Consider the following 21792-nt stretch of genomic DNA (forward strand, 5'->3'; position numbering starts at 1 on the left):
CTTCATTAGCTTTATTCTATTGTCTAACTCCAACGTTTGTCCAAATTCCTTCTACGTCTGCTCTTTCAAATGTTTTACTGCCTGTGCTGCTGATTTTCGGACCTCAGTGTACCGAGCTTGCGAAGCAGGTGCTACAGGTTCTTTTCTCAATAATCCTCGCCTCATCGAGCCGTTTTCGCTCGCACACACTGATGGCAGTTGCCAGAATCGCGGCTTTTAAAACATCATCATTTCCACCTTCATATATCCTCCATGCATTCTGAAAGTTTCTTGAACCTGGTTGAAATGTTGCCACCAAAGGGTTCTCTTATATCCTTGTCTGCTAAATCTTCCAACTTGATTCTAGAAGACCAGTATCTTGGAGGAGCAAGAAGTTCCAAGAGATGCAAGTTGCAGACAAGCAGGCGGTAGAGAGCTCAGCTCCCTCATAATGTCCAACAAATTTTATGACTTCTGAAGACGCAATAGAAAAATAAATAATGAACTTGTTTACTTGATTCCCATTAGCTAAACAGTAACGTGCATCGTAATTGCATTTGTATTACATCACTTCCTGTGTGCAATTCATATTTTTTGTATTTAGTTCTTGGTTTCTTTATGCTCTGCCAACCTGAATATATGTAACCGCTTTCTACCTCATAAAGTAGTGTTGTTGAGGTCAAGAAAAGGATGAACCTAGTGTTGTAGTGGACAACCTGTAACCTCTAGTTAATTGAACTTGACTGTTGCATGCAGGATGAAATCTTTCTAGATTTCTGTTAAGTTTTATGTAAGGCGTTGTTAAAGTATGGTTTTAACTACTTTCTAGCCTGGAAATGTAATCCTTGACTTTAATAATAATAATAATAATAATAATAATAATAATTAATAACATCTATCAATAATAGCAACTCTCGAGTTTCTATTTTAAACTGGCTGATGTCTAAAGGTTTCTAGACTGAGTACGCTTCCCTATGTGAATAGATAGTCAGATGCGCGTCACATCTGATAGAATACATAGACTTCTTGTCATAATAATTAAGTAATGTTATCATAACAAGAAACAGGTACGTCAATACCTTCCGTTCTCGTTAAGGTCTGCATTATCATGCCTTTCAATTACATGCAACTTTCTCAACAAATTGTGGTGACTTGGGAGCATGCACTTGCATATAAAACAGGCTTTGCCGGGTCAATTTTAGCTTCATCCTGCACCCTCCACAACCTAAAAAATCCATTCATCCGCATAGTGCGTTAGCCGGAGATCAATGTAACTTGTGAATATCCCCACGGCCCACTCCTGCTTTGGACAAAAACAGAACGAATAAGTATTGACGTAATACAAAGTAGAAGAATTTTCACCCGTCAGTCAGCTGAACAGTTCTGGAGTCACGTTGCGTTGTTGGGGAAATGCTGATTATATTTATACGAATATCGTTTGCCTTCTTCGCCACTAGTTCTTGATCCTTTCCTGACAGGTAAAGACCAAGGTGCATTTCACGTGAGTTACTTCGTCGTGAGCTACGGTTAAGTGGCGTAAACTCGGTTTGAATACGGCTTGACACGGAGCCAATTCACATCTTGGCGCAAACATTGCAGCTGCAAATTTACCCTGCTTTTCCGTTTTTCTCTTGTTTAAACAAAAAGGGTGCAGTGTCTCTTTCTTTAAAAAATCGCAGTTGGCATTATTATGCGTCCGCCAAAATGACCTTTGGCGTACGCATCGCACGGAATGCACCCTAGGACAAAGGACATTCTAGTTTCCAACTGTTAACCTTTAACAGATATCTAATCGAACATGGATAGGCTCTAAGAAGAATACAAGTAGACTACTCTTCCCTTTCCCCAGTCGTCTCCCCAAACACTTGGCGATCGTATTTGTTGGTTTTCATTTGGTTATTTGAACGGTTTGTTGAGTTACAGTTGTAAACTTGACTTTAAGTGAGTTTTAGCGTAGAAGTGCCCACTGATCACTGTAATGTCTTAACTTCCTGTTGTAAATACACTTCTTGAATTTATATTGCATGAAGTTTACGCGCTACGCTATGGTAAACAGTCCGTTCTTCTCGGCACGTGTCGTATGGGCCACCAAACCACAATCATGATGCAAGTGATAGTGACTCATAGACTTTTACGTGGAGGTCGCCAGGTCAGAAAACACAAGCCACCATCGATTTAGCCCAGGACAGTTGAACGAACAGATCATGAAGTTTTGGACAATCCATCCACAGACGTTAGTTGCGTCGTCCGGGGTTAATTCGTTGAATGATTACCGGTTTTGCGTCATGATTTTTTTTGTATTGCCTCATTACGCAAGATTCCTAATCGAGATCAAGCCATTATGAGCAAGACTGCCATTACCGGTCTAGTGCATGCAGAAGCGAACAACCAGGTGATGTCACAATTTGAGTAGCTGAGGTATAGTATGCAAAGGCATCTTGTGGTTGTGCACTTCTGCATTAAACCCACCATTACAATAAGTAGGCTATACGCATAAGAGGCCCCGTTTTTGGCTGTTATGCCTATGAAGTTATAGTCAAACAGACCTGGCTGAATATCTCAAGGTGGTTACAGGCACGCCGCATGAGACTCATCAACGTGCTCGCCGAACGATTTCACGTTTACGCCGATTCATAGTTAATAAACCAGGCAAATTTTGATGTTAGAATGCCAAGTTTAAAGTTATACTGAGTCTCTTGTACTTTTATACTCCGACTTGAAGGTCTGAAAGGAAAATAATTATGAGGTAATAGAAAAGAAATTACGACGTATTAATTTCTCAATACTCGATTCTGATACAGGAATGAAAAAGTATAAGAGACTCATTATAATAAATGTACAAAGGATTAAATTTTTGGTGCACATTGTCTTGTCTAATTTTGTATCTGCGCGCTGCGTGCACAATTTTTTGTTAAAAGTTGCGATGCCATCCAATCTGGCTGAACAGTTATAGGCCTCTGAGGGTAATGGTGACATAAATATATAATTTATTAAATGCCATTTGCACCTTTTTAGTAGGCCTATATACCCTTGAAGAGTTCAGGTCTAGTGCACAGGTGCACAACCAGATGACGGCACAATTTGAGTTGCTGGTATACAAAGGCATTCTGTGGTTGTGCACTTGTATACTACACCCAAAAGTTCATAGCCAGTTCACAAGTTGTGCATACGTTTGTTACCAGTTACGTAACATTGTGATAATTTAGGTTGGTTTTGTTATGCTGTTATGGCGCTGGTTTATGATAGTTTACGTCTTCACATAACCAACGATGCATTTTACATCGAATCACTCAATGCTGGCTCCCGTGATGTTTTAGTTATTGATCGTATAAATTGTGAAATTGATCTGAAATCTGATCAGGAAGATATACCTCCTTCTCTTGCAGAGAGCAAAGTGAGCTACATGATTCTTAAATCTACTATATATATAGTGTATAAGAGCTAAGTTAGTGTTAAGTGTACGGGATTTATGTCAGTAGAGCAAATATATGTGTATATAAAACCTCTACTATACAGTACAGCATAAATATTTTTGAGTTTTTTTATATCATTTATTCTCTAACATGCATATACATATACACAATGCAGTATATAAAGAGAATTCCATCATCCTTTTAGGCGATTTATGGGATATTTGGAATAATTCAGTTGGTGGGTGGATCATATTTGATTGTAATCACTGAACGGGTGCGAGTGGGTGACATTCTTGGTCACACAATATGGAAAGTGACAAAAACTGAAATTCTTCCTTATCGTCGATCTTTGCTAAACCTTAATGAAGCCCAGGTGGTCATTGTGCTTTTACTGACTACAGAAAGTTTAACATTTATTGATTATATTGGTAAATACATGTCTATGCTGTCTAGTACAAGCCTATGTGGTTGTGATACATATATTTTTGACTTTTATTTTGCAATTTTTATAAATTTTGAAAATGATCTACCTGTATGTTTATGCATCAGTGCTATTTTGAATTATCTCAACCATCACTGTAAAATTTTATAGTTCATTTTTGGTTGTTCTCGTTTTTGTCAGGAAGTACCAATCTAGGTTATGTAATATGTATATAGTATAGTATATCAGTATCACTTTTGACAGGCATGATGTTGTGTTGAAGTGCAATACGTGTTTATTATTATGATGGTGTTAAACATGATCTTTGAGTAAGACTAAGTGTATGAGTTTTGCAAGCTATAAATTTTTTTAAAAACTTGTGTAAGACTATGTGCCTAGTGTATATACAGATGCAGATGTTATTGATTTATTGTGTATATACAGAACATTATCACTTTTGGTATACACATCACCCTAAATTCAAAAATACTGTTTGTCTACATTAAGTAATTTTAAGTTTGGTATCCCAGATTGCAGAACTTTACAATTTTGACTTTGAACTAATACTTTAAATTTGTTTTTATTCCAGACTTCTGATAATGCAACATATTTGTCAATGCTTGAGCATGCGTTATCAGTGGAGTCGTTTTATTTCTCAAGTAGCTATGACATCACACATTCCATGCAAAGACTTGCTACCGTCGACACGGGATTTCACTCGGAATCATTGAGCACTAGAGCAGATCCCAGGTGATGTGAAAACTGATAACGTAAAAGCTGACATAACTTTTTACGTATGCACACAACTCTTAATTTTTTGCAAGCAGAATATCGTAAGTTTGAAATGTTGTAGCAATTTTTTTACACCCTGCATGTAATACATATGTTTGGCAATTTCTGCTTTTCTTTACAGGTTTAGAAATTTAAAATGTGACATTCCTATTATAAAGTAGCATTTTGTGTGTAGGTTTTTTTGGAACCGCCACGCGCTCCGTGAGTTTTTAGAGCGACCGGAATTAGAAAGATTCACGACCCCCATAGTGCAAGGTTTTGTTTCAATCACGTCGTGCTTTGTGAAAGGCCGAACATTTGATCTAGTGCTTATCTCAAGGCGAAGTACGTTGCGTGCCGGAACGCGGTACAATGTACGCGGAACAGACAGTAATGGAAATGCAGCCAACTTTGTTGAAACAGAGCAAATGTTGCTGTATGCCCGTCGAATTTGTTCCATCGTACAAACCAGAGGCTCCGTTCCACTGCTATGGTCACAAAAAGCTAATTTGAAGTTAGTTTGATTTTATGACATTTTACACAAGTGGTACATGCACTCCATATATTGTGTGCGTGTAATACATTCCCATATAAGCACTACCATACAGGTCATATTGTTAATGATATCCAGTTGTCTTGGTAACTTTTAATGTCAAAAAATGCAGGCACTTCTCTCTTTGAAGAAAAATTTTTTGACCGACCGACGTGGTGATTATAAGTCTACTATTTTGTTTCAGGTATAAACCCATGGTTAAGATAGACGATGATAAGATAAAATCGATGACCTCATTCAACCATCATTTCGACTCCCAGATTGTTACTTATGGAAAACAGGTGAGCCGAAATCTTCAAAGTTATTATTCCCAGATGAAAACTTTTACATTGTGACAATAAACGTTTGTCAAATTAAATACAGAAGTTCTCACTAAGATCCCATTTGGAGGAAGAATACTTTTACTCTGAGTGCTTGTAGAAAACTTGTTCAACATTTGCTTTTTTAGGACTGTACAGAATCATATCAATTCATTGGTATTGCGTTACCAGTTACCTATGCATTTGTTTTAATGGAACATTGTGGATAACAAGCATGTCCAGCAGCAGGTTAATTGTACTTCTTCTCTATAGATTGCCATTAATCTGGTTAATCACAAAGGAATGGAGTTGACTTTGGCAAAGGAATTTCTGGGGATGGTTAATGATGCTAAAAGCAAAGACTTAACTTATGAAGCGTTTGATTTTCACAAAGAATGCGGCCTCAATAAGTGGGATAGGTTGAGCATCTTAATGGACAGAATCGCTTTAGACCAGGAACAATTGGGCTATTTTATGCAGGTGACTTTAAAAAAAAACATACATCTTCATGTTTTATTTGTAAACAGAACATAGTTTGGAATTTGTGTTAACAAATCAACACAGCGATAAAAAAAAATTCGCTTTAGGACCGGGATGGCAAAGTGTACATGAAACAGACTGGAGTGTTTCGTACAAATTGCATGGATTGTCTGGACAGAACCAACGTTGTCCAATCTCTTATAGCGCGCCGCTCACTGCTCCACCAGCTAGTGCAGTTGGGTATATTTAGCCCTGGACATACCTTAGAAGAAGAGGTACGGAGGCCTCATAAATACAATACAGTTCTACCTTACAACTTTGATAGGGTTGAGCTGCATTTAAATAACAAGTGGTTGCAATAAGCACCTCAAAGGCAGGCAGAACATTTTCTTTAATAAAAGCTAACGTATTTCAAATAACATTTGGTCTTTCTTAAAACCGGAATGAATTAAAACAGTTGATGTAGGTATTTAAGTATACACAATGTTACACGATATAATAATAGGAAAAAATGTTTTATATGTTTGTAAGATCCTGTTTGAAGATATGTTTCTTCCTCTCATGATTTTTAACCCTGTTTTCTGCAGCCAAATCTAAACTACCTGCTGAAGCAAGTATGGGCCGACAATGCTGATTACTGTTCCAAGCAGTACGCTGGCACTGGAGCGCTTAAAACAGACTTTACAAGAACCGGAAAACGCACCAAGCTTGGTCTACTGAAAGATGGTTACAATTCGGCGGTTCGATACTATATGAATAACTTCACTGACGGATTTAGACAGGTATTTCTCGTGTGGCTTACACCTGTAAAAGTGTAAAAACATATTTCTGCTTACGTGCATGCTTGTGTTTGAAAACAGAGCTGGGTTGAGCTGCTGTTTAAGTATCTGTGTGTGCAGCACTGCTTGGTGTACAACCGCCCTTTATAGCGTTTTAGTGTAAATTGACATACAAGAGGTGCTGTACTTGATTACCATTAACTCTCACAGAATTTGTCATGTACCGGTAGTAAAACATGAAAACTTTTTTAAACAGGATTCCTTGGATCTCTTATTGGGTAACTTCGTCGTTAACCAAGTAGCGTCATCGCCATTCCCTTCCTTACAGCAACGTCGCCGCCCGAAGGCGCTCTTCATCACATATCTTATATTTTCGGCCTTCCTCATATTTTTCTTGATACCGGCCGCCGGATTTCGCGAGCAAATCTCCTACGTCATAATGTGGGCAGCGGCCACGTTCATCGTCGCGTTGTACGTAACGAGGCACGGCGTCGACTTTGTAAATTACCCGAGTTTGGTCCACGTTAAAAGCAAAGATGATTAACTAGATCACACCTCGGTTGTCGGAGTTGTCTGCCTTTCGTGGAAGTCTGTATAAATCTGTTGTTGTTATTTCAGAGTAAGATTATTGTTCTTCATTTTGTTTCAAAAGTTTGTCGTCGTTCCTCGTAATGATTTATTGCTCTTCTCAGCACTGATTATGATTCGGATTACGTCACTATTCCCAGCTGATTCTTATTGCTAACTAAACAAAATGACTTTAACGTCCTAAACTAAAGGTTGACGATGAGAGTAAATTACGTTATAATATCGATTATTATGTCATAGATTGTAATGTCGTGTGAGGTTGTGTCTTCATTATAGCCCAGCATATGCGTGTAAATGTGCGTTGAGTGTCACCGATTTGTGCAATCTTGATCAAGTCTCTATAAAGTACTTTGCCTGTACCTTCTAACTTGTGCTGTGTTGTGTGCTAGGAAATAAATGAGTTCTTTGATTCACATTATGTCGTACGTGTTGCAATGAAGCCGAGGTATTCAGGGTTTTCGTTTGTAAAATTAAATCAGTTTGCAGATCCGTGAACTACTTTTGCTATTATAGCGTTTTGTTTGTCTAATTGTAGCAAATTTCTCATTTACATCATCTAAGCTACCCAGTGGTGGGATTTAAATATTTTAACATCCGGTTCTCTCACTAGCAGCATGCCATATTATATTGACCCGGGGCCGATATAACATAGGCCTATACATATATTCTTGTTAACAACCGGTTTGAGGCGGTCATTGAGATTCCAAGAACCGGCTGAATCCCACCACTGAAACTACCCCTCTGTTTTCTGCCACTACATAAATCTGTAAGAAGCTAATCGGACACATTTGATACTGTACACAACTTTATACAGGCAAAAGAGCTTTCGGCGATCTGCAAGCAAGACCACAGCGACCAGCACGGAAGGGCGGCGTTTTTAGCTTAACAACACAAATGCAACAACTCCTATGTACAGTACAAGTTATAGCATACACCGAAGAACACGATATTCTATTCTAGTTCATTTCCGGTGGTTCCCTTTCCACGAATCCCTCGTCCATTGCCATCACCTCTGTCTCGCGTTGTCTTTGAACGGCTTGGTCGTAGGTACTCAGCTCACAGCCTAGCAACTCGAAGCGAAGAGAGATATGGCGCCGCCAGTGGTAAGGGTATATACGCAGGAATCGGGCTAGGATCGGGCGTTGGAGCATATTCCTTACGCGGCCATTGTTGTCGGTGTTTCCTTCAAATATCTGTAAGAGATATTTGTTTTATTTCGTATCGTTTATTTTAAGCCATTGACTGTAGGTAGCGAAGAAAGTGGTGTTAAACTTAACAGCATGTTTATAATAGAACGAAAATATGCTCACACGCGACCAACGAACGAAAGAGCCCCGAGTGCTTGAAAGTTAAAATGAGCAAAATGTTTACTACGCTGTGATGTTATAACGATTTCAATTTATCTTGAAATGTATAAAAATTATGTTGACAGATTTTAATTTTTTGCTTCGATATCTTTTGTGTTATGCGTGATGATTACGGTGTAGAAATGTTTACGTTCTGTGACACATCTACTGACTGTAGCACTCCATATGTAAGTTGGTAAAAACGGCACGATGCTAGCTTGTGCGTAACTTTACGTAAACGACAGATTTCTCACCTTTTCCATGTTATCGGAATCACCGTAAAAAAGCCAAAAGTCGCCGGCCTTGCTAAATTTCAATTTGTATTGGGTGACGTACTGGTTACGCAGGTAGCGACGTACACCTTGCGTAATTATCCCGGTTACCGCCATTGCTCGTCCCAGGTCGACCTGCAAAAGTTGAAGATCAGTGTCATTATACTTTTTACACGTTCCAGACTTATAGCCCTGAAGCTTAATTCGTCGGTCGATATGATATGACGGTTTCCCAATGAAAATCTTGTTGGCAGCAGAAATATTTGCCTAAATAGGTCAATAAGCTACGTTCAAGCATCACCCGAAGGCCTTTACAAGTTTTAACAGCTTGATCACCGTAGAATAACTCTAAATCGTACAAATGATCTGGTTTTGAAAGTATTCAAAGGTAAAGGTCGAACAATTTACCCAACAAACTATTAAACCCGCCAGTACAATTCAGGCCAAGGACTTTTCAACCCACACATTTTACAGTTGGGTGGTTCTGAGTTGAATCGTCTGTGGGTTGAACCGACTTGAACTTTCAACAGTAGCCTATTATCACCTCGATGTACTGGTTTCTCCCGTCGTGGTGAGGCATCCAAGCATTCACGACCCCTTCCTTGTTGAGGCGGGCGAGCCTCGGTTCCCATCTGTCTGTCCAGAAGGTGTGGTAGGCAGAGGATGACGTCAGCTGTCTGTCTCCAATCGCTCCGTTCTCCATCCCAAGAGGTTTGGAACAATTTCCTAATGGGTCACCTGAATAATTGAAACCCTTTGAAGTATTTGATGTCGGGGTTGGAAAATAAAAATGGTATCTTATCATTTATGCGCAGAATAAGAGGTAAAATTTCACGATAAGGTTGATTTTTATCTACGGGTTTTCAGAAATTAGATTTTATGTTTGCTTAGTATAGCCAGCAAGTAGCCCGCTCGGTTGAACTCATCTTAGTTGATGTAACGAGAACTGTAGTTTTCGTGGAAGATTTATAGGCCTTGTGTTTAGGCGAAAAGGCGGCTTGAAAAGCTTGGGTAAATAAATTTTAATCCTAATCTAACTTTTTTATCTGATATAAGTTAAGCTTTTTAATATAATTTTTTAATAATACAATTTAATAATTAATAATAATAATTTTTATTTTTAATAATACTTTTTATTTTGCAAAGTAAAATGATTTACTTACAACGATAAACATAAACGACTTACATCGTTTTAACATTTCAATTCTAAACTTAAAACCCGCAGAAGCTACTGCGTACACTGCACTTACCCATGAAACAGAAAGCGTTGTATTTTTTGCTCCAGGTGCACTGGTGGACGCCTTTGCGTCCTCCGCAACTGGGTACTGCTTCCGACATTGGGAAACGAGCCGTGTGATCATTCAACCATCCACAGCTACAGTGGGAGTGTCTGAAAATTGTGCTGCCAGTTTATTACTAACGCAAACAGCCAATTTGAGGACATAATTTAAGAAACCTGAACCGAAAATATTTCCTTACCCTGCGGCGACGGCCTCCTCCAGTTCCTGCGGAGATGCTAAAGCTGCCCCCATGTCGAAGCATTTCTGAAAAGCTTGCCAGAAGGTCAAGCTGTAGGTCTTTGAGCCTTGCACGGGAATGACTTGAAAAACAAAATTTAAGATAGTGATATAACTTACTGTAAAGAGCCTTGGTACAGGATTTATAGTTCTGCGAATACTTCGTCATGTTATGCTGATAATTACAGGCACTTAGTATAAACTTAACTATTGTCGCGTATTAAATGAGGATTATACAATACAGTAGTTGGGATGGACTTAAAAATCAAAATCAAATTAGTTCCATTAACTGGATATAGTCTATACTCTATAGACTGAATAACTTATACATACTTTCCTGCATTGACGGCGTGGCAAAAGAAGCGGCAAAAACAATTACAAACCAATTCATCATCTTCACCAAATGATGGTAGGTTATAGCTTAAATACAGTTTCAAATCAGCTAGATAAATTAAAAGTTTCCGTCACAAATTTCGGATATCTGATAAAAAACATCTTCTGTCGTCAAAAGTTATCTATCTATTCTCAAATGGTTCTCATTCTCTCGTTCATCATTATCTCTAGTGAAATATCAAGGAAAGGTGTCACAAAAATGCAATGACTGTAACTATAAGCTGATAGGTAAATATCCATGAAACAGAATGCCAAGCATGTTGGCAATATCCTTGCTTTTTTCCCTTTAAAAGTATGTCGTAAGCAATATGTTATCGTCATATCAATGAATACAAGTGAAGTCCCATGACGTATTTCAAGCATCCGAAGAATTAACCAACGCAGCACGATTTCAATGGGGAGTTACAACCTGCAAGTCAGACTTCTTATTGTAAGCTACACTTAATTTTAGCTCCGTTGGCGCAGCTCGTAGTGTTGAACGAAGGCCTCTGTTCATACTTTTAAATTATGTGCTTTGGCAAGCAAATTTCCAAGAATTGGTCTGAATCTTCTTCGCTTTTTAGTGTTCTGTAACTTATGGCAACCGAACGTGTCCCTGTATGTCAATCATATTTTGTTTGATAACGGCTGATCTTTCGTTGTTTGCAAGAAATTGTTTCTACGTTACAAAATCTACGTACAGCTTGTAAACAACTTACTGGCTTCATAGTCACATGACTGCTCTGATTTGTTGCAAAACAAGTTTTGTTTTTGATTCAGGATTGAAATTGTCGTTTCCGCTTATTTTTACAACAAACAGAAATCAGTTTTCTAATTACTTCCTTCTTTCTCAATCGTTGTTCGTGTTCTTGCTGTTAGGTCTGCATATTTCTTGATTAAACCACGCAGTTGTATTCTTGACTTAAGTGATGTTCTTTTCAACTTGCAGTCTACAAGACTATGCACACGTTTCTACTTTGAAAAACAAATTGGGTTCTGCACAGTCTGTTTAAACATTTACTTTAAATCTTCTACACTAATTGCGTCATTTGTGGATAATTCAAGTAAAAATGTCTAATTTTTCAAAAAAAGTTTCGTAATTTAACAACGTTATTTGGAAAAGCTTTAACCCCATAGTTTTTTTAGAATGTTTCTCTTCATGTGGGAAATTCTTAACCAGAAATTCAACTCCCAGTAAGTCTGCATTTTCATGTTGAGGAGACAGTGCTGTGTTGGCAATTCGACAATGTTGTCGGCAACTGATCAAAGCTGTGACATGATCAATGAAAAGTGCCTTTTATCAAAACAGAAATTATTTCGTCGCAGTTTGTGTTTCTTCACAATGAAACACGTCCAGATTGAACATGACAACTGCATGTAGGCCTATAGTTGATAACAAACACTGTGTTTGTGACAATTTTTTTCTAAAGGCGACCACGTAGGCCATGCGATTGAAAACTGTAGGACAGAATCGTAATCAAGTTATCAAATCAGAGTCGAGTCTTTGTAAAAAAGTTGCTCGAATCAAGTGAAGTCATTTGGTAAACGGGACTCAAGTGAAATAATAAATAAAACTGTGGCAGCGTTGTGTTCCCGATTATCACAATGAACGTGATCTTAGAAAACTCACAATTCGTGAAGGTTGTGAGCATATACGGTAACATGGCGTTTGCACATTATACTACATAAGGTGATAGGGTCCGTTTGCTCGATCTGTGATCATGCACACTTGTCGCATTAGTAATATAATATATTGAAAGAAGCCTCGGAGGTAGTTCATAGTTTAGAAGAAATAGAGCTTCCGACACAACGTTACATTGCAAAAATTACAGGTTCCAGGTCAATAGGAAAAATGACGGACAAGACTTTGACAGTTATAATGTATACAATTGCGCATCTGTGGCGAGATGAATGTATAAAATACATGGCATATATATAATACATAGCTTTCTGGATTACATGGCCTTGTACATGATTTGACACATTTACTGCAAAACATAAACGTTTCAATCTCAACACAAAACTTCGCAAGCGGGTGATGAGCTACGAATGAAAACTAATGATTAAGGAGTCAGGATGGCAAGCAACACACATAGATCGTCATCAAACTCATGAAAAAATACCAAATTTCTAGATTGATAACAATGAAAGCTTCGTTAATAAAAGGTCGACGATCAACGGTAACGAGACGGCCAATTCTTTCTTTAAGGTAATTACCAAGTTTAACACAACAATTTGAGGTTTAAAAAATGTAGAAAACGGTTAAAAGTATGACACGATTGGCGATACGGCACCGAGAGTGAACTACGGCATAACCTATACAAATTAGCTAAAAAAAAAATATTTGGCAGAATCCCAGTACTGTACTACATACAGTATGCCATACCTTTGCAAAGGTAAAACATTAGCACGCATTTTCGAGGTTTGCTGATACAAACGTGAAAATGGACAATGGTAAAGTTAAAAATGTGCACAAGAAATGATGCAGTTTTCTTAGAACTGACGCACATACACAAGATTCTTTTTGCAGACGTCGGGAGTAAAACAGCAATGAACATAAACGCTGAAAAAGCAAAGAAAACCGAACATAAACACTTTAGATATACACCAATTGCAAGTAGCAAAACGAATCATCTTGTTATGAAATACAAGCCAACGAAAAGTTAGCGTAATAAAACAGCTTCACAAAGTTACATGAAATGCGTGGACTGACTGTCAGGGCAGTTGTAGCACATTGACTATCGCAATCTAAGTAGCACACACAACATGTCAAGAAAAGGAAAAAAGTTTGAAACGAAATTGCGTTTTTTGAACAACAGTTCAAAGTTAGTTTATCGCACATGACAAGCTTCAAAGATTGAGGGTTTGGACAGTAAAGCTTAAAAATTAGGAACAAGTTATAATGATGTGAATAAAGTTTAAAACACTGCAAATGATCAAAAATGAAAGCTGCTTGGCTGTTTAAAATAAATTAATATGCCGAGGAAAGTTATAATACTGCCTAGGTTAAAGTAGCTAAAAACTAAAGCTTAAAAGATGGATAACTATTTGATGGGTGAAGAAAAACGTTACTAACTCTTTTGACACCAAGAAATAAGTAACAAGCTAAAGAAATTGCGAAGAAAAATAATATTCACATCCTTGAGTAGGCGAAAAAACTTTTTCAAAAGATATATTTTACAGCTAAATGTACATGGCACCTTTGACCAGACAAATATCCCACGCAGAATCGTATCAACAATTAAATCCAACGTATGCTTTGGGAAAACTGCTGTAGTATTTTTCGAGGTACTACTGCCGAGTTCAAGAATTAGAAGATTATAGCCCACTTTCATCGCCGCTAGAGAGCAGTGTAGAGCACGAAGCGTGCAGTGGCTTATTTAAACCAAATTCAGCTTCCTCGCCAAACTCCGGGTCAATCTGCGATGATTTAAAGTTTATTGGATTAAATAGAAATATTTCTATGGAAGATGTCCCACTAGTTGATATCACTAACTAATTACAAATTCGTTGAATAATGGTACAAAGAGCAACAACCTCAGGTGTACAAGATATAAACGATTTAATTACTATGCTATAGAGTGCTATCAAGGTATGACGCTTGAATTCTAACAAGTTTTACCAGTTTGGTTGAAGTTGGGGGTTGTGTATTTATATTTTTACAGCAGAAAAATATTTTCGTGAAAATCAGCTTAACCCTCTGCAACGGCGTGAGCTTCCAATATTCATCTGAAATGCAAATATCGAGAAGAGCTGAAATCAATGTCACGCAGCACACTGTATAACTGGTTGCAAGTTTTTTCCGGTTCATGCCCAAACTACAGAGAGCTCTACCTTTTTTTCACTTGTATGGTTGGGATATTCTTATTGCTTATTAGACTGTACACGCAATGCCACCAAACAACAAATTACCAGTTACAATTACCATATAAAATTATTTCACAGCGTGCCGTTGCTACTTCACTAGATTAGCATTTTGCGGCAGAGAGAAATCTTCGAAGAAATTTAAGTTGAACTTTGTAGCAACTTTAGTTAATTAATCATCATTGTATAACAGACCGGCTTGCAGACAGACCACGATTTTTACGCAGACATTTTATTACTACCAACAGACTGGATGGTATACACATTTTTTAAAACAAGCTAGAAGTTCTGCCATGGGCGTATTATACTCGCAAAATGTTGTTTACTCACATTTAGAACTGGGGTCAATAGAGTGTTCTAAGACGTGCGCGCCTTTCTGATCCATAGACTTGTTTACACCACCGCTCAAGACATTAAGCCCGGTCAAAAAATATTGCCGCTCTTCTGTCTATCGTTAACGTTGGTGTGTTGGAAATCAATCATTTTAACGCACCCAAACCAAAGTTGCGTGAAACTCATCGGACATTTGACTACATGCTGCGGTGTATCATACGTGTCCATGTAAGGTATTTTGTAAAAGATAGAAATAAGTTCACGAAGAGATGTCCTAAATTGTGGTTTAGACGTCAATAAATAATAACCCTATTCATGATGTTTATCATTGCACATTTTTTTGCCCTCGTATCACTACCAAAAGCTCAGAGTAGTATTAGCCATATGTACAGTGTTCGAGGGGATTCGCCAAACTTTGTTAGGCTTTCAATGAAATGACAATTCGACGATAACTGTGCATTGTACATTATATGGTTGTTCCTGTATGTTCAGGGAGCCCCATACTGCATTAAAAAGACTGTGATGCGGACCTAAAGTGATTGGCAATTTGCTAAAATGTTTAAAAACTTTGTAGCGCTGCATGGTCAAAAATAGATGATAATTAAAGTAATAAAGTTCTAATAACTAAAGTTTAAAGTAATTTTCCTATTATTTTAAACGAAGTGACTATTTCACCGTATAGGCCTATAGGTCCGCAACCTGTTGTTAAAGATAGGCGGAGAACTGGCATGCAAAAACTTGACTTCAGTTATTTAGGGTTTAGTTGATGTTACATTTAGATTAGAAGGTAGATTTAGGTTAGTATGTTGTAACATTTAAGCTAGGTTGACAAGAAACCTTCGTAAATAGCTTTGAATTGAACGTACGATTTTTTTCTGGTGAAATACAGGCAGCTTATTTTGAAAGCTGAGTGTACACACCAGCTTACAAACAACAAAAACTAAACATAGCCATGTTTTGTGAAATCCTTATTCTACTTGGTGCAAGTCAAGCAGCAAGTAGCATCATTCTTGCACAACACATCCTAAATTAGAGGATAAAAGAAACACTAAACTCAAAAGAGAAACAAGGGGAGAAACACGCGACGCGCAATTCCCTCTTGAGTGAAGACTGAATCAAGCATGCTACAAGCTATAGTCATAGTGACATAGTGGATGAAAATGATCACAAGGTGCTGGCCTGTTTGTGTTAATTCAGGTATAAATATTGTGTGACATGAACGATGTTGGGCTACCGGAAAATCTATATAAGATCGCTGAAAAACCACGGTATCGGTCGCTTTCTAAACATAAGCCACATGTGCTCCAGAACATTTCACGCCCGCGTTGGACTTCTCAGCCACTGGCGTGCCCACCACTAAACTTTCATGTCGTGTTCATCATCTGACCGGTTGGGCAAAGAAGAAACCTATGTTACACGATACCATAAATAATCATTGGCGGTGGCTGTGTTTAATTTGTCTATTAGACTACCTTCAGGCGTCGTAAAACTAACTAACCAACTAACGTAACTTCGGGCGACGTAAAACTACCCTAAAACGTCTTCAGGCACCACATCGACCGAATATTGAGTGCGAGAAGTGAAATGCCGGTGCTTTACGTTGCATTATTTTGAAGGGGTATATGTTGTTCTTGTCTCCAGGAAACGAACTTAAAGTTAAAGGAAACTTTGTAATCTCCGACTTTGTGTTTAGTGTTGTGCCGCATTAAAGAAATGGTAAATAACGACATGTCGCTAAAAAAACGTAGTGAAGGAAAATTTTGAAGACGTGACCACGGTAATTTTACGCCTAACTTGGCCAATATTTCAAAATTATTCAAAGCTATTTATAACTGCGATGGTCATCTATCACTTTTGAACGGTCAAAACTCATACATAAATAAGCGCTAGTCATTTTATGAGACGGTGATCAACTACTTTTTGCAAAAGAAATGTCGTTTGCATTGCTCACTGTGGCAAAAACTACATGAAGCAAACACAGGCTATGGAGATTACGTCAGGAGCATCGAGCAAAGGCAAAACAGGATTGCGAAATAATTTGGGCGCTTACGAAATCGCTTTTTGCTTAGAGGAAAAACTCACAGCCACAGATATACATTGCAAATTCATCACTTGATGATTGCATATTCAGTAAAAATAATCCATGCTAATCCAATCTAGTTGTGTTGGTGTAGGCTCGTAGTAACAAGTCTCACCTTAAAGCAGTGGTTCTCAAACTTTTTCAGATAGTGGCACATTAGAAAAATTATAAAACCCTTGCGGCACACTTGCAAGAGAAGACAAGTTGCTTTAAAAAATTTATTTTCACGTGTTAATGCGATGGATATGCTTATTGGATGGACATGTACTTATTTATCAGCTATTGAAGCAGTTAGAGCGCTTTTAAGTCGCATATTGCTTGTCTGCATGCCTTATTTTATATATTTATACAGTTCTTTTCCAAAATTCCAAAAAGATTCGTGGCACACCTGAGAATCTGTGGCGGCACACAGTTTGGGAATCACTGCCTTAAAGCATAACTAGGATGTGTGAACAATCACACACATGACCTAAAAATGGACCAAGCACTTGTTAGACATCTATAATATAATACAAAGACATAGATATCACTATATATGATAGCTATCACAATCAAGCGGGGATTAATTCTTTGTCGGCTGACTGATACAGCACCTGTAATAGTTGTTGATATTAAGAAATATTTAAATATTCACATGCACTGTCAAGCTTGGCTAAAATCAGAATCAATTGATGCAGATATCCACTCAGGTAACAATAAAAACCTCTAACCTGCTCTATGGTCGCAGCCTTTAGCTGTCATATATCGCTGAATGAAATATCCAAAAGCTGTGGGTTAAAGGTTTTTATACAATTATACTACAGTATTAATGTTAGCGTAGTTTGTTGATGAAACATTTTCATGGTATACCGCAAACAAAACATCTTTTATGGCGAGAATACTTAATAGACTCTTACCACTAAGGGGAAGCCAAATACCAAATATTATCCAGGAATATGGACACAAGCTGATTGACAGATCATTCTTCAACACTTCCAAAATATATCTATGTCACCAAAAACAAATTAATATTCATAAAAAGTTTAGTTACAACATACCAAACCAGTTCGCAGGAAGCATTAGAGTCAATAAAATTTTTGAGTATCACAATTTCACGATTCACTTAAACGATAATTTGACTGACTTGAGCAGAAGAAAATTTTCCACAAAGTAGTCAATGCAAGCCAGGAAGAGACCACTTCCAACTACAGACGTGCTTATGATAAGCAAAGTTGTCTGATATTTCAAGGCAAGCACAGCACAACAAAGTCCAATAACAACAGTTGTAAGAATTGAAACCCAAGCAGAAGGCAAGTTGTAGAAAATGTGCAAAAGAGCGAACGCTGCAAATAAAAAATGAAGTATTCTTCACAAAAAAAAACGTTTGCAAATACAACACATAAAAATAAACTTTACCCAGTATTTGTTTCTACATTCTCTTATTATAAGATGATTTATTGCACGGTAGTTCCATGTCAATATAAAACTCAATAGCTGTATTTTTAGTATTGTATAAATACATTTATAACTCCATGCTAAAATTTCAACACCACACCTGCTACTCCCGCAGCAGTCCCAAACTGGAAGCCGTACAAAAAAAGCCCACATGGCATAAAGATAAGTGTAACAAATCCACACAGACAGGAAGCAACAAATGTTATTCCTGTTAGACAAAATCACTTAAGAAGTGGTGTATTATTTTGCGGCGTCGCAGTACAGGCAAGTTAATCACATATTCTGTGTATATTGTTTGTGCTCTTCTGTATATATTGTTAATGTACTAGTCTCTCTCTCTGTATAATACCAATAGATTTCATTAGACATTTGGTATATGTACAGTTCTACAAATTTAACACGAAACCAATGCAAATGGTAAGAGTTTAGCTTTCAAGAAATTTTCAAAGCCCATGGCTATGGGTGTTTTAAAAATATATATATTAGCATATGAAAAGTAAAAACTAACCTATAACACCCTCTGATGAAATATCTAGCTCTTGTTCTGCTCCATTTGCTAAAATCAGGATAGCAACCACAGAAGCAAATATAAAACCACTTAAAAAAATTATTCGCTTGAAGAAATAGTAACCTAAAATTTGAAAGAAAATTAGTATACTGTTTTAATTTTATACATATGCTTTTTGTGTCAGCACAAACTCTAAATTAAACAAGTTATGTATATATATATATATATATAAGTACAATCACTATAGTATATTACTAATGTATGAACAGCATACAACTTTAAAACAAAAACACAGCAGGTTATTACAAGATTGTAGGGTGCTAAATAACTCTCTTACCTGCAAAGGTCAGAAACAAACTCACTATGAATGTGGTGATTACAATGGCAAGAGTTCTTCCATCGTGATCCACAGCAATAATAGAACAATGACTAACAGTTAAATTTGTAACTTCAGTTGGCATTTTTTACATATATGTTAGCTTATTGGTTCTTTTGAAAAAATGGAAAGTCATGTTATGAGTGGATCGTGATTTTTTTTATTTCCATCATTCAAAAGACCAATCGCAAAGCTTTAACCTAAAAAGCGCTGCAAAAGAGCAATTTAAGTTAACATACTACAAGTCTAACCTTTTGTAACACGATTTCAAAACAAAATTGTGGGGAATATCAAACTTCGATCTGAAACTTTCAAGTAAGAATTAAAAAATTCGATTTCTCACGATTAAGAAGGTGCTCAATATGAGGGGGCAGGGCTAGTCCAAAAACAAGTTGACTTTAAATCAAGGAATAGTGGTCACTTGTCAATATTAAGTAGGCCCCTATAGACTACATACCATCTTTAGACTAGGAGAGGAGAAATTGTTTGCATGACTTAAACTCAGTGATAATTTCTCATCGCTCGAGCTCTGGTTACAGGGTTGTCTTTCAGTTTTTGTGCAAATTCTGACGGTCAAACAATTTTAGGGTCTAGTGCAGAAGTGCACAACCAAATGACGTCACAATTTGAGTATTTGAGTAGCCACTTGTCATCTATCAGTACCTTCACCAGTATAAATATAGGCTACACCAATGTTAGAATACGATCAACTTGATTTTTCATCACAAGGACACTGTTCCTACAGTTTCACTGTAACTTCTAGATTTTCTAAAATTTCTGGACTCAAATCTCTATCTAAGAATCGTTAGCAAAAACTGTACGCATACCTTTTTTTAACTAATCCCATACAGTGCAGTTTGCCAGTAAAACAACCGGTATAAGTAGGCCATAGGCTAGGCTAGCCTATGCAATCACAACAACTGATCAAGTTATCCAGATATAGGCACGGTGTGCAATGATGGGCAAGAACGCACTGGAGTGCGGTTATAATTATGTTCAGTAGCACACTTCAGGTGCGTTAATGAGCACAATTACATGCACTTTGATTTAGCTGAGTTTTGTATGATAACAGTAAATGTGAAAAGCAGTTTTTATACATTTTTACATGATTTATAGCAGTTTTTAGCAAACAGAGGCTTCCTAACGCATGAAAACAGCAACCCTTTCAGTGCGTACTTGAAATGCACTCTTAGATCTTTTGCACACCTAAGACTTTGTTGAAAAATGCCAAAAAACGCAATTGCGTAGGTAGTCTACTCCCCAGCTGGAAAATTCCAACAAGCAAAATTCCCCGCAAATTGTTGTTTACAAAACATCTGGGCTTGTATGTATAGGCTATAGACATCTTTGACCGGATAAATTTTTTGAAAAAGTACAGACTACCAAAGTGCTAGAAACGTGCTAATACCATATTTCAATATCTCCTTCGCAAACAATGCATCTGTTATGTTGAAAACAGCAATTTTATTTGAGTTTTATTTTTCGTTAATAGTTTTAGTGTAAAAAATATCGATAATAATATGTAGGCGAGGTTGGAAAAAAAATCTTATTTTCTTTAGAACTAATTTAAAATTGGATTATTTTTTATGTCATACGCTGTTGTCAAGGATTTAGTTTTAATGATTTGGCGTGGTATGGTATGATAATTAATATTTATCCTTAGACTGAGGAAATTCTTTGCAGTGGCGGTAATGGACAATAAGAATAACCGTCGTTTCTATTTCTGTTAATACATAAGTTCTTTTTAAAATGAATCCCGATATCCATCTTTATAATATTGTTCGTATACGTGTACATTCGAATCTTCCACAAAGACGATATTCGGCGAATCTATTTGGGTTCGTATCGGTCCATCCCTACAAAGTACAAAATTATTTTAACACTAAGTCCCATATTCCGACAACTTTGCTTTCGAATATCGTATACCAGTTTACATGTCCAGATGATACGGATAATACTTTCATAGGTAAGACTTCTCGACATTTTGGTACCAATATTGATATATCTCATTTCAATAATATCCGGAAATGTCGAAACGATTAGGAGCGCAAAATTCAAGAAGCATTATTAATTAAGCAGTTCAATCACCCCTTTAAAAATTTATTAAAATTTACTCGAGCCCAAACACAATATCCCGTCATGTCTGCACCATGCGGTTTACTGCTTTGCATGACCTTTTTATTTAACTACCATGTCCCACGAATCGTTACAGACTCACTGTTTTCCTGCCATTATCTTTGTCTTCTGCACGCAGATAGCTCATATTTCTTCTATTAATTTTATTCCTTTCTTCCTTTAATATATCATTGTAGAGTACTTACATCCATAATTAATCAACTACTGTAAATCATTCCAGCTTCGATAAAGAACAAATGTTGTTCGAAACAATCGAAACATGTTAGAGCTT

The 21792-nt window shown here is 37.1% G+C and overlaps 4 protein-coding genes across 5 annotated transcripts in view; 1 reads left to right on the forward strand and 3 right to left on the reverse strand.

Moving 5' to 3' along the window:
• The window catches only part of LOC143459401 (UDP-galactose translocator-like), a 92615-nt gene that overhangs the window by 11576 nt on the left and 59247 nt on the right, over nt 1-21792 (reverse strand). The window lies entirely within an intron of this gene.
• LOC143460381 (phosphatidylinositol-3-phosphatase SAC1-like) lies at nt 2156-7696 on the forward strand. 2 transcript variants are annotated; one of them, XM_076957871.1, is made up of 10 exons: nt 2156-2371; nt 3186-3373; nt 3598-3765; nt 4403-4563; nt 4781-5098; nt 5322-5418; nt 5710-5916; nt 6024-6191; nt 6504-6698; nt 6952-7696. In XM_076957871.1, the coding sequence occupies exons 2-10, from the start codon at nt 3206-3208 to the stop codon at nt 7237-7239; spliced, it is 1770 nt and encodes a 589-aa protein (XP_076813986.1). In that variant the 5' UTR covers nt 2156-2371; nt 3186-3205; the 3' UTR covers nt 7240-7696. The 2 variants fall into 2 exon arrangements, with proteins under 2 accessions (XP_076813986.1, XP_076813985.1); XM_076957870.1 differs by lacking the exon at nt 2156-2371 and having other exon boundaries at nt 2970-3373.
• On the reverse strand, nt 8071-10996 carry LOC143460938 (EGF-like repeat and discoidin I-like domain-containing protein 3). Its single transcript, XM_076958630.1, has 6 exons — nt 10752-10996; nt 10381-10501; nt 10152-10291; nt 9446-9639; nt 8884-9036; nt 8071-8476 (listed from the first exon to the last, which is right to left on the reverse strand). The coding sequence occupies exons 1-6, from the start codon at nt 10810-10812 to the stop codon at nt 8240-8242; spliced, it is 906 nt and encodes a 301-aa protein (XP_076814745.1). The 5' UTR covers nt 10813-10996; the 3' UTR covers nt 8071-8239.
• Nucleotides 12526-19513, reverse strand: LOC143460433 (transmembrane protein 198-like). The gene is made up of 8 exons (XM_076957934.1): nt 19347-19513; nt 19010-19132; nt 18602-18709; nt 18191-18389; nt 17964-18052; nt 17778-17834; nt 14413-14519; nt 12526-14210 (listed from the first exon to the last, which is right to left on the reverse strand). Exons 1-8 carry the CDS (start codon nt 19468-19470, stop codon nt 14109-14111), a joined length of 909 nt encoding a protein of 302 aa, XP_076814049.1. The 5' UTR covers nt 19471-19513; the 3' UTR covers nt 12526-14108.

Source organism: Clavelina lepadiformis, chromosome 5, assembly GCF_947623445.1.
Source record: "Clavelina lepadiformis chromosome 5, kaClaLepa1.1, whole genome shotgun sequence".
NCBI classification, from domain to species: Eukaryota; Metazoa; Chordata; class Ascidiacea; order Aplousobranchia; family Clavelinidae; genus Clavelina; species Clavelina lepadiformis.